Consider the following 15796-nt stretch of genomic DNA (forward strand, 5'->3'; position numbering starts at 1 on the left):
TCTGGGGGCTCCAGGGCACCCTGGTGGTGGTGGTGGGTCTCCAGGACTCCCCTGGCAATGCTCAGGGAACCATGTGGTACTGTAAATCGAACTTGAGCTCATGAGCTGGACTTCTGAGACTAGGGCTGGTAGCCAGACCTGGAGGGAAATTCACCAAGGCCCAGGAGGATGGAACCCAGGGTCAGTAGCCTGGGGAGAGCGGCCAAGTGGACACAAGCAAGGAGTGGTCCAGAAAATGTCAGGCCTGGCCTTCTGAGGGCAATACTCTCAAGCTGGGGGTCAGGTACTTACTGTGTTTTTGTAGAAGAAGTACAGCACCATGTTGGCAAGGCGGGTATAGCACCAGTGCCCGTGAACTATGAGGAGTCTCTCAAGGTACCGGAACCTCGGCAACGCAAAGTCGCTGGCCATCACTGCCTTGGGAAGAAGAGGAGCTCCGCTTATTGGTGGTACCATCGAGCTTACCCATTGACCCCCAGTATGGAGTGAAACATGGCAGCCTGATTCCAGCACAAGGAGAGGAGGAATGAGTATCTCAGGTCTGGCCTCTGGCAGCTTCCCACCGTATTGCCTTTGAATAAACCCAAGCTCAACAACACGTGAGTTGGGGGGAATATCACTTCAGGGGGCCCACTTCTTATTCCAACTATGTTGGTAAGGGGTAGAGCACACATGTGACCGTTAGGGTGGGAAGATAAAGTCCCACTGTCTTTCCAACCTCCTTGAACTGTGCCAATGATGAAATCATGGCCAACACCCCAGTTTATTTTTTAAAGAAGAGAATGGCATGGGTAGTTTCCTAAAATCTCCAAGTTCAGCACAGTCACGACTCAGCATTCATCAAATGCTGGAAGTTGGAATGCCACCTCTAAATAAATACTTCGTTTTCCATTTAGTTTTGGGGCCACATCTGGCAATGCTCAGGGGTCACTCCCGTAGGAACATGGGGGACCATGCAGTGCCAGGAATCTAACATGTGTCTTCCAGATACAAAGCCAACTTTACAGTCCTCAGCCATCTCTCCAGTCCAAGAAGTACATTTTTAAATTAATGCTTCTGTGTAATGTCTGGGACTGGAATGATAGCACAGCAGGTAGGGTGTTTGCCTTGCACATGGCTGACCCAGGTTCAATTCCTCCATCCCTCTCAGAGAGCCCAGCAAGCTACCGAGAGTATCCCACTCGCACAGCAGAGCCTGGCAAGCTACCCGTGGTGTATTCAATATTCCAAAAACAGTAACAAGTCTCACAATGGAGATGTTACTGGCACCCGCTTGAGCAAATCGATGAACAACAGGATGACAGTGCTACTGTGCTACAGTGCAATGTTTGAATCCTAGGCTGTGACACATGAGAAATGCAGAGCTACATTTTCACATGCGTTGAGATGACTGCCTCCCATGCTTAGTGCGTTCCCCAGTGCTGCTGTTATGTCAGTTTTTCACAGACAACCAAAAAAAAAATGGAGGCGTTGTCAGTCACAGCCATAAAGAAGGCAGTGAATGCCCTGGCCTCACTCTCACCCACCAGCTGCAGGGAAACTCGGGAGCAGATTTAGGCGCGCGTCCCTGTAACACACACAGCCCCTCAGGTGCAGCTGCCAACCCTGTGCCTTTGCAGGGCAGGCCCACGGGAAAGTGTGACAGGAGCAGTGAGGGCCACCTACCTGGTCACCGAAACAGCCCTTTCGGTTTTTTACCTGCATGCCTTCCTGGCCTGAGATGCCCACACCCACATCTGCCATCTGGATCATGCTGACATCATTGGCACCGTCTCCTACAACAGCATGGGAAGGAAGGATCATGTGAACAGAGATGTCCAGACTCAGTCCAGCTCCAGGAAGCATTCTGGGATCCTCCCACTGGAGGAGCAGGATCTGAATGAGGGTCAAGAAAAATAATCATAATCTCCACTGTCCACTCCTCTGTCCTTTTCATAGTCCTGCTTCTGTGTGACCACTTGGTGGCTTTCGACGCTTAACTTTATTTTGTTTTTATTGTTACGTATTTTGGAATGCCCCAAGTGGTGCTCAGGAACTATTCCTGGCTCTGTGCTCAGAGGTCACTCCTGATGGTTGGTGCTTGAGGACCCTAGGAAGTTCTGGGGATGGAATCTGCAAGGCCTTAACCACTGTGCTCTCTTTCTGTCCCGCTGAAGCTTTATTTTAGCTTTGCCTTCTGCTTTAGAGAATGGGGTGTGTTTTCATAAATGGAGAAATAGAGGTAAGAGCAAGTGAGTGTCTTGCCTTCAGAGCATGTCCAGGAAGAGCAGGAAATGAAGGCTGCGAGCAGTGGAAGGGGGTGGTGGGCAGCCCCAGGCCTACTGGGGCCTGCATACTTGCCTATGGCCAAGGTCATGGCCTTGAGCCTGCTTCTGACCAGCTTCACCACCATGCTCTTCTGCAAGGGGGTTGAGCGGCAGCAGAGCACCGATCGGCACTGCTTAGCGAGGAAGAGGAATTTGTCCTCCAGCGTTTTCTCCAGGGCATAGGCCAGACTCCTGCCATCGATGACCAGGCAGGGCCCGTGGCTGAAGGTGGGGTTGGGCGTGGCCGGCTGGCACATGGAGGAGAAGGCCACGCTCAGGTTGCTGGGGGTCTTCATGGGGGCGACGCCGGGGCCCCTGGACTCCATGTAGCTTAAACACTGATTCAGCAGGGCCACGCAGGCCTCCTGAAATGAGAGAGGCCGGCGAGGGTCATAGGCAGTTTAGGACTTTTTCATTCACTTCCGATACATGCCAAGCACGGAGGCCTCGAGCCATCCTGACTGAGGCAGGCATGGTGTGAGAGCCAGAAAGGAAGGCCAAGGAGACCCCAAGAAAAGGGATACTGTCAAAACAGCACAGAGAGTTGCTGGGGAAAAGGCCTGGCAGGCTCTGCACAGGAGGCCTGGGGCTTATTATCAGCACTGCAGGCTCCAACCCCGAACCACTAAAGGTCCCAAGAACCTCCCAAAACAATTAACAAACAACAGTACAGAAAAGATAGTGAAACACTACAGTTCAAGTACCCCGAAGAGGTACTTAAAAACACAGGGCTCTATGGGTAATACAGTGGGTAGGGCACTTACCTGCATGCAGTAGACCCAGGTCCCATCCCCAGCACTATATACGATCCCCCGAACCCTGCCAGGACTGATTCCTGAATACAGAGTCAGGACGGAGCACTGCCAGGCATGGCCCCCGAAACAAGATAAACCAAGAAAAACAACAAACAACCCCGCAAAAAACATAGCCATACACCCACATACAAAAGCAGACCTAAATCCAAAGCCATCACTAATTATGTGAAATATAACAATCTGGGTTTCTAATGAAAAGAGACTGTCAGGAGGTTACTCTTTTGCTATATCTCTCCCATCTTTACAGGAGGGATACATTTCTTAATTTTTTTTAATACTGCTGCAGTGGATAAAATGTTGCCTTTATAAAATATACAACATTCCAATTCATTTCTAATGCAGTGCTACAGATAGATAGCAGGACAAGGGATGGCTTGTGGGGCTATTCGGCAGGACCCCTATACTTTCTGTGTGGGGCCTCGTGGGAAAGTTGTTTAGGCTTTGCAGGGCCTTTAGCCTCTCGTTTCATATTGCCATTAGTCTATAGAAATAGCCAGAGATGTGAACAAAGCAGACTGAGTTTAAATAAAACTTGATTTATAGAAGTACCTGAAGAGTTAGAGGCAGCCTATGGGATGGCTGACTGAGTTCCCTCATGCAAGAAATGAACCACAGCATTTGCCAGTGGGAATCAATGGATCTACAAGACAAGGCAATGGATCTGTCCTCACGTCCCTCTAAGCCATCACCAAGACTGACCTTACCCAGGCTGTTCAAAATCTGTTTTCAATATGTTTAGAGGGATGGAAATCATTGAAGTAGCAAACCCATGATCAACATAGGATAAAACAAGAAATCACAAACAGAAAGATAAGTGGAGCATCATTGAACACTTGGAAATGAAACCAATTTCAAGACTTGACAAAGAGCCACATGAACCCAGATGGTGGGATCTGCATGAAGAAGACAAACAAGGTCAGAAGAAGTTTTAAAATAGATCCACACAAGCATGAGCAACTAATTTTCAGATGTTAATGGGTATGTATGGCCCATTGACTCAACTGATTGTATATATGGATTTGGGGCCATACCTGGAGATACTCAGGGCTTACTCCTGGCTCTACACTCAGGAATAGCTTCTGTTGGTGCTCAGGGGATAATATGGGATGCCGAGAATTGAACTCAGGTCCAATGTCTGCAAGGCCAGTGCCCTCCCCACTGTGTTATTTCTTCAGCCTCTCGACTGAGTTTCAATAAAGGACTCTAGTGTTGATACTTTGAACAAATAGTGCTCGATTAATTGACAGGGCCTGCAGTCCAGGTTCGGTTAGCACCACATGTCCCCTGAGCACTTCTGTGAGTAACCCCCAAGCAGAGCCAGGAGTAGCCCCCCAGTACTGTTGGCTGTGCGCCTCCGCCCAAAACTAAGCTGAACATAAACCTTAGCCCATATATAATACTCCACACACAATGGATTGTGTCTAAAGGAGAGAGGTTAAACTCTCAAACCCCCCGAGAGGAAACTAGACTAGAAATTCAATGTGTCTTAGGGGTAACATCAAAAGGCAAGTCAAGTAAGTAAAAACCGAGCCACTGCTGTCTCAGTACATGTGCTGTTTGGGGACCAGATCCTCTCCCAATGCCTGGGACAGACCTGATCAGGGCTGCCGGGTGACAGCCAGACCAGCCCCTGTCCTGGGTGCTCAGCACCTGGCTACACTCTTGAGGTGCACATGAACTCGTGAGAATGTCTCTGGTCTCACAGAGAATGTGCACTAAAGGGAATCCCACAAAAACATCCCTAGGGTCTTGCAAGCAAGAAGAAGAACCCCAGCCTGAAAGCTAGCACAGTAGGGAAGGCGCTTGCCTTAGACGTGGATAAGCCTGGCTTGAACCCCACACAGCAGAGCATCCCTCAAGGCCCATCAGGAGTGATCTCTGAGCACAGAGCCAGGAGTCAGGCTGAGTTGCACTGGCTGTGGCCCCAAATGAACAGATAAACAAAAATAGAAGTTCCTAAGCACAGCATAAGTCCTGTCTGAAAGAGGGCTGCCCCACGGCAGAAATGGTCAGCAGGGCCAGTGCCCCAGGGAGAACAGGCTGCCAGGTGGCCACTCACCTGTGACTGGGCATTGAGTGTGAGGATCTCCTCATCGTGGTCCAGCAGCTTGCAGGCATATGCGATGTTAATGGCCGTTTCCTGCTTGTCCCCCGTCAGCACCCAGATCTGCAGGCCTGCCTGGCGCAACTTGGCGATGGTTTCCGGAACTCCGTCCTGTAGGCGGTCTTCAATTCCGGTGGCACCTGGGCACGTGGGCAAGAGGAGGGAGGAGGCCCATCCACATGTGCCCCGGAACCAGAAGGGGTCCGACTTAGTCCTCCTCCATCACCACAAACACATGTGCTGGAGCCAAGAGCCAGCCAGGCTTGCAGAATGGGACCTCCTGGGGACGCCATGCGTCCCCATTGATAGAGAAATCAATGTGCAACAGCACTCACACACATATGAGCACACATACATGTACACACAGACACACATACAGATACACATGCATACAGACACGCACACACATATGCACATGCACACATACACATGCACACACGAATGCATATTCATACATGTACACACACGCATGCACATACATATACACAGACACACTACATACGATGCATGCACACTCATGCAAACATACACATCTACATAATACACAGACACATGCACACACAAATGTACACATGAACACAAATGAACACACATACACATAATCATGCACATATATACACATACAGAGACACACTACATATGCACATGCACACTCACAGACACATATAGACACATATACACATACACACACTCACACATACACACATGCACACAGGTACACAAAGACACACATGCACACATACACACAGATACACACATGCCCATTACATGCACTCAGACACATAGATACACCCCGTTGCTCATCGATTTACTTGAACGGGCATCAGTAAATACACATACACATTACATACACAGAGACACATACACTCACAATGCACACACATTCACACATGCACACACATAGACACATGCACCCCCCTCACACACAGTCAGACACGCATATACATACGCACACATGCTTTCACCAGCTCTCTCGACTCAGCAGTGGGGGAACAGCAGGAGGAGGTGGATTGGACGTGCTTGCCCTCCAGGTGCAGCAGCTGGGACTCAGTTCACTCCCTGCCCTCCCTATGTCCCCTGAGCACAGAGACAGGAGCAATCACTAAGCACTGTGGGTGTGGCTCCAGCCTACCCCTTCACACACCCCCTGTCCCTGCAAATACAAATAATTACTCAGGGCCAGGGAGAGAGCACAGGAGGTAAGACAGGTAAGATGCTGGCATTGCATGCAGCCCACCCTGGTTTGACCCCCTGGCACCACCTCCAGCCCCCCAAGCTCTGCTAGAGGTCACTCCTGAGCACTGGGCGTGTTGGGTTGACTCCAAGGAGAAGACAGGTCAGAGACTCAGGACCAGGGTGAAAGCCACCAGGCGTTGCATGTGGCTGGCCTGAGCTTGCCCCTGATCACACCATCCCTGCAACACCAATGCGAGTGGCCTTGTGGACCCCTGAGCACCACAGGGTGACCTGGGTCATCTCCTCGGGGCATCACTGAGTCCTGGCCCTGGGGTTGGCCGAGAATCCCTGCAGGAGGTCCCGGATCACCTGTTGTTTTGGGACCTCACCCAGCTGTGCTCAGGGCTCACTCCTGGTGGGCTCAGGGGATTGACCCAATGGGATGCTGGGGATTGACTGTGTGCAACGCAAATGCCCTACCTGTAGTACTCTCACTCGGGCCCCTCCTGGACCTCCTGAACAATGCTTGGGAAGTGGGTAAGAGAGGGAGACGGGAGGGAGGGGAAGACAATGCAGGGAAGGGGAGGAGAAGTCAGTGAAGAGGAGGGGAGGGGAGGGCAATGCAGGGGAGGGTAGTACAGGGGAGGGGAGGAAAGGGAGATGCAGGGGAGGGGAAGAAAGGGAATGGCAGGTGACGGGTGGGCAGTGCAGGGGAGGGGAAGGAAGCGGAGGAGACGGGAGGGCAGGGCAGGACTAATCCCACACATATGCTAGCATATGATAGTGACTCCTATCCCAATTCTTCAATATTCCAAGACGGATGCAGGGAACAGACTCCTGTGCCCGGCTGTGAACACAGCGCCTGCTAGGACTGCAGGGCAAAGTGCTGTTCCACTTCACCCACTGCAGTATGCTGACTGGTGCTGGCTGCCACTGCAGTATGCTGACTTGTGCTGGCCACCCTTTCTTCTCGATGCTTCCCAAACATTTCAGGAAGCTGGGCTCTTCCCTCCTCTGTTTCGGGGGGGGGCCAGCAGGCTGGTGGGGGAAGCAGGCAGTCTGGGGGTGGAGGGGCTACCTGGCAGGGGCGCGGCCTCACCCAGCAGGTGCAGGTGCGTCTCCAGCCGGCTGGCAGACTGGAACAGCAGTTCCTCCCGGTTCTCCATGGCCGCCTCGGCCTCTGTGTGCTGCTTTAGCCAGTGCGTGTACTCGGCCCTGCTCAGCACCTGTGGGACGGGGAGCCCAGGGCCCAGCAGCAGCGCTAGGGGTGAGGGGGCCTGGCGAGGGGGCCTTGGGGGTTCTGGGGGGCACTTCTGGGGGTGGGGGTCCTGGGTGGGTGTCCTGGGGGCTATCCTGGGGGTGTGTCCTAAGGGCTGCAGTGTTCTGGGAGCCGGGTGTTCTCTGGGGGCGAGTGTCCTGGTGGCTGGGGTATCCTGGGGGGATAGCCTAGGGGGTGAGTGCCTTGGGAGGTGCCCTGGGGTGTCCTGGAGACTGATGTGGGGGTGCCCTGGGATTGGGGGGATTGGGGGTGTCCTGGCTGGGGGAGTCCTGAGGTATCCTGGAGGTGTCCTGGGCTGGGGGCTATCCTGGGGCTGTCTGGGGTGCAACTGCCCCGGCTCACCCTCTTGGCGATGCAGAGCGTGCGCAGCCCTTCCATGGCATAGCGGTCCAGGTGGGCCTGCGTCTTGCTGCGGATCTTCCTCTGGTGCCGGGCTCGGGCATCATCTAGGGCAGGCGGGAGCAGGAAGTGGATGAGGAAGAACCATGGGCCCATTGGGTACAGGTGGGTGCAGGACAGCAGTCACCCACTTCCTCCTCTCTGCATCCTGCCCACTTCTCTCTCTCCCCCTTCTTCCCTCCCCACCACTTTCTGCCCCCCACCACTCCCCTCCTCTGTCTTCTCCTTTCTTCTCATTTTTTTTCAGTCAAACTGACAGATGACTTACTCTTCCTTCTCCTCCTCCTTCCTCCTCCTCTACCTCCTCCTCCACCAACATTACCCTCCTCTTCCTCCTTTTTCCTCTTCCTCTTCTTTCTCCTCCTCCTCTTCTTCCTCTTTCATTACTATCACCTCCTCCTCTTTCATCTCTACTTCCTCCTCCTCCTCCTCCTCCTCCTCTCCTCCTTCTCTGAGGGGCTCAAGGGACCATATATGGTGCTGGGGATCAAATCTGGGTCAGCTACATGCAAGGAGGAGCTACAAGCCAGTAGGAAGCCCTTGTTGGGGCTCTTGGCAAGTGACCCCAAGACTGGATTTTTAGTTGTGAAAACACGTACCTTAAATATGAAGTGAAACACAGACCACTTTCTGTCATAGAATAATGGAAACAGGGTCCTATCATAAAGTGGTATCTCCAAAATTACCTGTGAGTGTCTGGGGCAGCTTACTGGACATCAGGGGCAGTCAGAGAATAAGGGACACTTGCCATTTCCATGGAAAAAAGTAGCTTTACTCTAAGGACTGAAGCCATAGCACAGGGTTCAGGCTGACCTGGGTTTTGTTCCTGGGGCCCTAGGTCCCTGAGCCCTAGCAAAAGTGATCTCAGAGCACAGAGCCAGGAGGAAGCCCTGAGCCCTGGCGGGAGTGGCCCCACCACCCCCAATCCCCATAGAAAGAAAATAAAAACAAAAATCACTTCACCCCAGAGACAGCTGAAGGCACAGAATCTGCACCTGGCCCCGGGGTGTGGCCGGTACCTGCTGAGCAGGGCAGCAGCACGTCCATGACGGCCGAGTCGGCGCCCTTGGTGTAGACGTTGATCTCGTGGGTGAGTGGGTGGCGGATCACCACCGACATCCTCTTGCGGATGGAGTCGAAGTCGAGCGTGTGCAGGAGCTCGAAGGTGAGGCGGCCCAGCTGGGGCAGCTCCACCGACAGCTGGTCCTGCCCGCGGCCCACCAGGGCGCACTGGTAGGCGCGCGCCGCGTAGACCAGCGCCGCCTCGTCGGGGCTCTCGGCCTCGTAGCGCAGTGGACGCTCGCCCGAGGCCTCGGAGTCCAGCGTGCGCTCGGCCGCCGCGCTGCTGCTGCTGCTGTAGCCATTGCTGGTGGTGGTGGTGACGGACGGCGTGACGGTGCCCAGCGTGTTTTCCAGGTCCCCCAGCGCACCATCGCCGGACAGGGCCCTCAGCAGGGTGGGCCCCGACTTGGAGCCGGGCTTGTGGGTGCTCAGGCCACTGCTGCTGCCCACCGTGAGGCGACTGGGGGAGAGGCGACGGAGGAAATCCTCGATGGTCTTCACCGGCGACTTCAGGTCCAGCTTCACCCTCATCTGCGGGCCAGGGGGCGTGACCTGGTGACCCCGGGGTCTGCCACCAGGGTCTCCTCCAACTTAATAAAGCCAGTGCTGAGCCCCACATCTGGGCGCGGACACTGAACATTGACCCCAAGGTAGGCGGTTCCTGCACCCCTCCCCTCTCCTGTTTTCACAGTGCAGGCGGTTTGGAGTGTCTGAGCCAGGCACAGCACCCCACGGTCCCCCTGGGTCCCATCCTCCACTGCTCCCCAGTTTGCAGTAAAGCTTCAGACTTCCTGACACAAACCCCAGTTGCTGTTTCTTTTCTGTATCTGGGCACGTCTCCAGGCATACTGGGGGTGCCCTGGTATCACTTGCTATAATACTCGGCCAAACGGGCTGGTGGGTGAGGCTGGATGAGGAGAACTGAGAATGGGTTACCCAGGTGATGTTTGGGGTCTGACAGAGCTACACCCTGAGGCACTTGGGGAAGGGGGTGGGGGTGCAGTGCTGGGGACGGAACCCGATCTCTTTAAGTTTCTCCCCAATCCTTCTTTTACTGAAGTCATTTAACAAGTGACTAGGTTCTACCTTCCTTTGAACTGCATCTGCCATTTTGTTTTGGTTGGGGCCACACCAATTGGTGCTCAGGGATTACTCTAGGCTCTGTGCTTAGGGATCACTCCAAGTGGGACCCCTCTGGGGTGCTGGGAATGAAACCTGGAGGTCACATGCAAATACCTTCCCCACTGTACTATCTCTCTGGCCTCTCCATCACATTTTAAATAATCATAGAACTACCCCAGCCTCCTGCATATTTTCTAAACAAATGAAACACAAATTCAGAACCCCAATCATTAACTCCCCCCCCCCCGCCGCCACACAACAGTGAATTATCTTGGAGTAAGACATCAGAATTCCAGTGACACTCAGAGGCCACTGAAGTGAGATTTTTCACTCCACGGTCAGGATGCACCTCGTTCAATTTCCCACTCGACATTCAATTCAGAGCCAAGCTGGAACATTCCAACCAGAGTGGCAGCTCTGTTCTTGTCTTTGTAACCTGGGTCCCAGACCCATGTTTGTAAATTGACCCCTGAACAGACCCCTGAAAAGTCAGGTGCTTGCGAGGCTAGCCACGCAGTGCTTGTTCTCTGATCCTATGACTTTGATCTCAATTCTGTGTGTGCCAGGAATTAAATGCAGGGCTTTACACATAGGAAAGTGGGCACTAGGTCACTGATCCACATGCCTGGGTCCTTCCTGTCATGACTTGAAAAAGGAGCATGATCCAGGCTGGACTCGTGGCAGCTCCAGCCATTGCTGCCTCCCAGGCAGGCACTCCACAGGAAGGAGGGCAGAAATACAGCCCTTCTTCTTCCATGCCATTGCAGGGCCCTGGCATGGAAACACACCTCACGAAGAGGCCTTCTTGGCCCAGGTTATGGCTCCAAGACCTGGAGCACAGTAGCCCGAGTGCAACCCAGAGCACAGATCTGGGATCTCCCTCAGGCCTATTAGACTGGACTTGACCTCCAATGCCCAGCAATGAGAAGGGTGGTGGGTGATGAGGGAAGCGGCATCACTCTGGGGCCTCAGCTCTGATCCCGGGCTGGCAGCACCAACATACCATCTGGGTCACCTGTCCATGGGAATCCACTTGGACCCAGGGCCCTCAGCAGGTTCCAGAACAGAGTTGAGTTTGTGGGGTTCTGCTGGTCCCACAGAGAGGCCAGAATCTACTTGGTCACATTATATGGCTTTGCCCACCAATGGCGGCTCCATCTGTGGAACCTTCTAGAAGGGCAGAGTCAGGCAGTTGGGAAGAGACCAGGGTGGGCAGTGTGAGGGGTGAGGTCTATGGCTCATGTCCAGCCTGGATTTCCCAGTGAAATGTCCTTGGCTGTGTTGGGAAACCCTTCCACCTTGCCTAACCCGAATGCAGTTCCCAGGGGGTGTCTGAGTCCCACAGGACCCCGAGCACCTTGACCTGCTCTCGCTTTAACACATATCCCAGGAAACCAGCTTGGGCATTGCAGAGTTGCCACCCACAGGGCCCTCCACTGGATCTGGGGTGAGTTTGAGGGCGCATTAGGCATCAGATGTGGTTGCCATGTCCCACTCTCCCCTGAGTGCCCCAGATGGTGTTGGCCCTCTGGAGTGAGTCCAGAACCCTACGTCTGACTAGATCATTTAAGTTGCCTGTACCCCTCAAATATCAAGATGGGTGGGCATCACTGACATCTGTCCCCTCCCACTGGGCCCTTCAGGAATCTGTGCGATGAGGGCTTAGAGCTCAGGCGTCCCTGGAGCCTTAGATCACCTGGGGCGTCTGAAAGGATGGGCTGAGATTCGATGGGGCTATGGGAACTGTGGGGGGCTGTGGGGACCGTGGGGGATATGGGGGCTCTGGGGACCGTGGGGGCTGTGGGGACCATGGGAACTGTGGAACTGTGGAGACTGGGACTGTAGGGACTGTGGGACTGTGGGGCTGTGGGGACTGTGGGGCTGTGGGAGGATGTGGGGCTGTGGGGACTGTTGGGGGCTGTGGGGACTGTGGGAACTATGGGGGGCTGTGGGACTGTGGGGACTATGGGGACTGTGGGGCTGTGGGACTGTGGGGCTGTGGGGACTGTGGGGCTGTGGGGACTGTGGGGGCTGTGGGGACTATGGGGACTGTGGGGACTATGGGGACTGTGGGGCTGTGGGGACTGTGGGGCTGTGGGGACTTTGGGGCTGTGGGGGCTGTGGGGACTGTGGGAACTGTGGGGCTGTGGGGGCTGTAGGGACTGTGGGGCTGTGGGGGCTGTGGGGACTGTGGGGACTGTGGGGCTGTGGGGGCTGTGGGGACTGTGGGGGCTGTGGGGGCTGTGGGGACTGTGGGGCTGTGGGGACTGTGGGGCTGTGGGGACTGTGGGGACTGTGGGGGCTGTAGGGACTGTGGGGCTCTGGGGACTGTGGGGCTGTGGGGCTGTGGGGACTGTGGGGGGCTGTGGAGACTGTGGGGGGCTGTAGGGACTGTGGGGACTGTGGGGCTGTGGGGACTGTGGGGACTGTGGTACTGTGGGGGCTGTGGGGACTGTGGGGACTGTGGGGCTGTGGGGACTGTGGGGCTGTGGGGGCTGTAGGAACTGTGGGGACTGTGGGGACAGTGGGGCTGTGGGGACTGTGGGGTTGTGGGGACTGTGGGGCTGTGGGGGCTGTGTGGGGCTGTGGGGACTGTGGGGGGCTGTGGGGACTGTGGGGACTGTGGGGGGCTGTGGGGACTGTGGGAACTATGGGGAGCTGTGGGGCTGTGGGGACTGTGGGGACTGTGGGGACTGTGGGGGACTGTAGGGCTGTGGAGACTGCAGGGGACTATGGGCACTTTGGGTATGACTACAGGCTACTGTGGGGGTTGTGGGGGGCTGTGGGAACTGGAGGGGGCTGTGGGGGTGGCAGGGGGATTTCAGGAGGTTTGGGGGCTTTACGGGGCTGTGGCGACCTTGGGGATTGCCAGGGGCTGGGGACGGGGTCTCTGGGCCACATAAACACTCACCTCCTTCTGCTGGGGCTGCTCCGGGGCTGTGACCACCACGGTGTTGCAGATGGTGAGTGCGATGAAGAAGTCCAGGACGTCGGAGAGCTCCGGGGAGAGGAGCGCGAGCGGGTGCTCGTGGGAGCGAGCCCGGGCCAGGCAGCGCCCACACTCGCTCAGTTTCTCCAGCAGCTTCGGGTCGGGCGTGATGTCCTTCTCCTGGGAGGAGACGGGAGTCTCACCGAGGCCCGTGACCTTGCCGAGGGTCTCCGGGATGAGTAAAGGCAAGGCTCGGTTCTGTTAGGGGCTGCGAACAAACCTTTCTCTCACATGCACACCAGTCAAAGTAGGACGATTGATTTTAGATCTATTTGTTTATCTACATATGTTGGCTTTGGGGGCAACATCCAGTGGTGCTCAGGGCTGACTTCTGGCTCTGCTCAGGGATGGCTCCTGGCGGTGCTTGGGGACTTTAAGCAATACGAGGGATCGAATCTGGACAGCAGCATGTAAGGCAAGTGCCCTGCCCACTGTGCTATCTCTCTGGCCCCCTAAGCTCGTATGTGTTTTTTTGTGTATGTGTCTCTGTGTGTCTGTGTGTGTTCGCATGCATGCTACACCTGGCCATGCTCAGGGCTGGCTCCTGACTCAGAACTCAGAGATCCTTCCTGGCAGGGCTTGGAGGACCATATGGGGAATTTAACCTGATTGGCTGCAGGCAAGCCAAACTCTTAACCCGCTGTCCTATCTCTCCAGCCCCTAAAGTATATTTTTAATTGTGAAGATATGTACTTTAAATTTGCAATGAGGTGTACACTTTTTTTTCCCCCCGAAGGGCATCTCACACCTAGCAGTGCCCAGGCCTCCTGGTTCTGTACTCACGAATCAGTCCTGATGGTGCTTGGGGGACCTAACCAGATGGGGTGCCTTGAGGTGGGGGGACGTGCATGGCAAGAGCCTTCCCTGCTATCCTAATGCTCTTGCCCCACACGCATTCTTTTATATAATAACAGAACCAGGTTCCTATCATAAAGAGATGTCTCCAAAAATATCTGTTATACTGGCCAGGGGCAGCTTACTCAGAACCAGGAACAGTCGGAGAACAAAAAATCATGTGAGTAACTCTGGCTCATACCACCCAATTGCTTTTTCAAATATCACTTTTTTGCATTTCCTACCAGTTCTACATTAGGCATGTCATACCAGTGAGCATTTTCCATCCTTCCCCAGACCTTCTATTTCCTGAAATAAGCCACACTTTCTTGAAAAGAATTGTTTGCGTACATAATTTTCTAGGGACCTGAGTGTTTGGGTTGCACTCAGGGCTTGGGATTAATCCAGGAGCAGATGTACTCAAGAAAAACGCCTTCTCCACTCTGCTATTGGTCCTGTTCCTGCCCTGAAGGATTATTTTTATTATTTAAAAAATAATCAGGGCCGCACCCAGTGATGCTCAGGGACTACTTCTCCTGGCTTAGTGCTCTGGGTCATTCCTGAGAGTGCTCAGGGGACCATATGTGGTGTCAGGAATCCAACCGGAGTGTGCAGCATGCATACTAAGTGCCTTAAGCCCTGGAATATCTCTCTGACTCCAATATTTTATCTGGCATCTTTGGCAGAATAGGTGAACAGGTGCCCTCCGACTCTCCACAGGTGCTCACAGAAGATCACCAGACACAGATGTCATGCAAAGGCCGTGTGCATTGGATTTTGGGCAGTGGTCAGACACAGGAATCATGCAAAAGGCTGTGTGTGAGGTTTTGGGCAGTGGTCAGACACAGGAATTGTACAAAGGCCAGGCATTGGGTTTTGGGCAGTGCCTGGGCAGTGTGTGGAGCTGGACGCTGGAACCTAGCAGCCCCCCACCACTCTCACCCCTTGATCATGGCAGGTCTGCAGCAGGGAGCATGAGGGAGGGTGCAGGGCTGCAGGGCAGCCTCCCCGCGCTCACCATGGGGCTGCTGAAGGCGGTGTGCTGGCCCCGCATGCTGGCCCGCCTGGCCTCAGCCCGGAAACTGCCCACACGGTGGTGCGACTTGGTGCTGTGGCTTCGATGCAGCGCCCGTGGGCCATCCGTGCTGCTGCGCTGGGGCAAGGAGCCGCCCCGGGGCATCGTGTCCTCCTCCTCTGAGTCCACCTCCTGGTACCTGGCCAGGCGCTGGGCTGTGGGGACAGAGGCATGGGCAGGTGGGGGACAGGTCGTGGGAGGCCGGGCAGACAGCCCAATGGCTCACACCAGCCCCCTCCCCCCACTCTTTCTCGGCCCTTTAGCCAAGCTGATTAGGAGGGGATGAGGTCACCAGCCCACCTCACAGATGGGAGGGCTCGACCGCGGACTCCTGAGGCTGAGACAGTCTTGAAGGCAGGGGCAGAGGGGGTACAAGGGCAGCCAGACTCTCGCACCCCACAAATAAGCCAGGTGGACAGGGACTGGCTTCCCACAGTGCCAGCCTATCTGAGCAGGTGTAGACAGGCTCTGGGTAGGGTGTGCGTGTGAGAGAGTGTGAGAATCTGAGTGTTAGTTATGTGAGTGTGAGAGTGTACTCAAAGGTGTGGGTGCATGTTTGAATGTGTATCTGAGGATGCTTGTGTGTGTGTGTGTGTGTGTGTGTAAGTGTGGGTGAGTCTGTATGTGTGTGTCTG

General features: G+C 54.8%; 1 protein-coding gene across 3 annotated transcripts in view; it reads right to left on the reverse strand.

Moving 5' to 3' along the window:
- The window catches only part of ATP10A (ATPase phospholipid transporting 10A (putative)), a 74785-nt gene that overhangs the window by 6539 nt on the left and 52450 nt on the right, over positions 1 to 15796 (reverse strand). The window contains exons 8-16 of one of the 3 annotated variants that reach the window (XR_008630755.1): positions 15105 to 15316; positions 13175 to 13372; positions 9099 to 9672; positions 8023 to 8126; positions 7480 to 7627; positions 5181 to 5365; positions 2341 to 2671; positions 1699 to 1775; positions 292 to 413 (exon numbers count right to left, since the gene is read on the reverse strand). Coding sequence is in view for 2 of the 3 variants with exons in the window: in XM_055143050.1 (XP_054999025.1) it covers positions 292 to 417; positions 1699 to 1775; positions 2341 to 2671; positions 5181 to 5365; positions 7480 to 7627; positions 8023 to 8126; positions 9099 to 9672; positions 13175 to 13372; positions 15105 to 15316 (1955 nt within the window). In the remaining variant the exon portion in view is untranslated. Of the gene's footprint in view, positions 1 to 291; positions 418 to 1698; positions 1776 to 2340; positions 2672 to 5180; positions 5366 to 7479; positions 7628 to 8022; positions 8127 to 9098; positions 9673 to 13174; positions 13373 to 15104; positions 15317 to 15796 lie in introns of all 3 variants that reach the window. The other 2 variants (XM_055143050.1, XM_004617498.2) reach the window with 2 other exon arrangements.

The sequence above is a fragment of the Sorex araneus genome, chromosome 6, assembly GCF_027595985.1.
Source record: "Sorex araneus isolate mSorAra2 chromosome 6, mSorAra2.pri, whole genome shotgun sequence".
Lineage (NCBI taxonomy): Eukaryota > Metazoa > Chordata > Mammalia > Eulipotyphla > Soricidae > Sorex > Sorex araneus.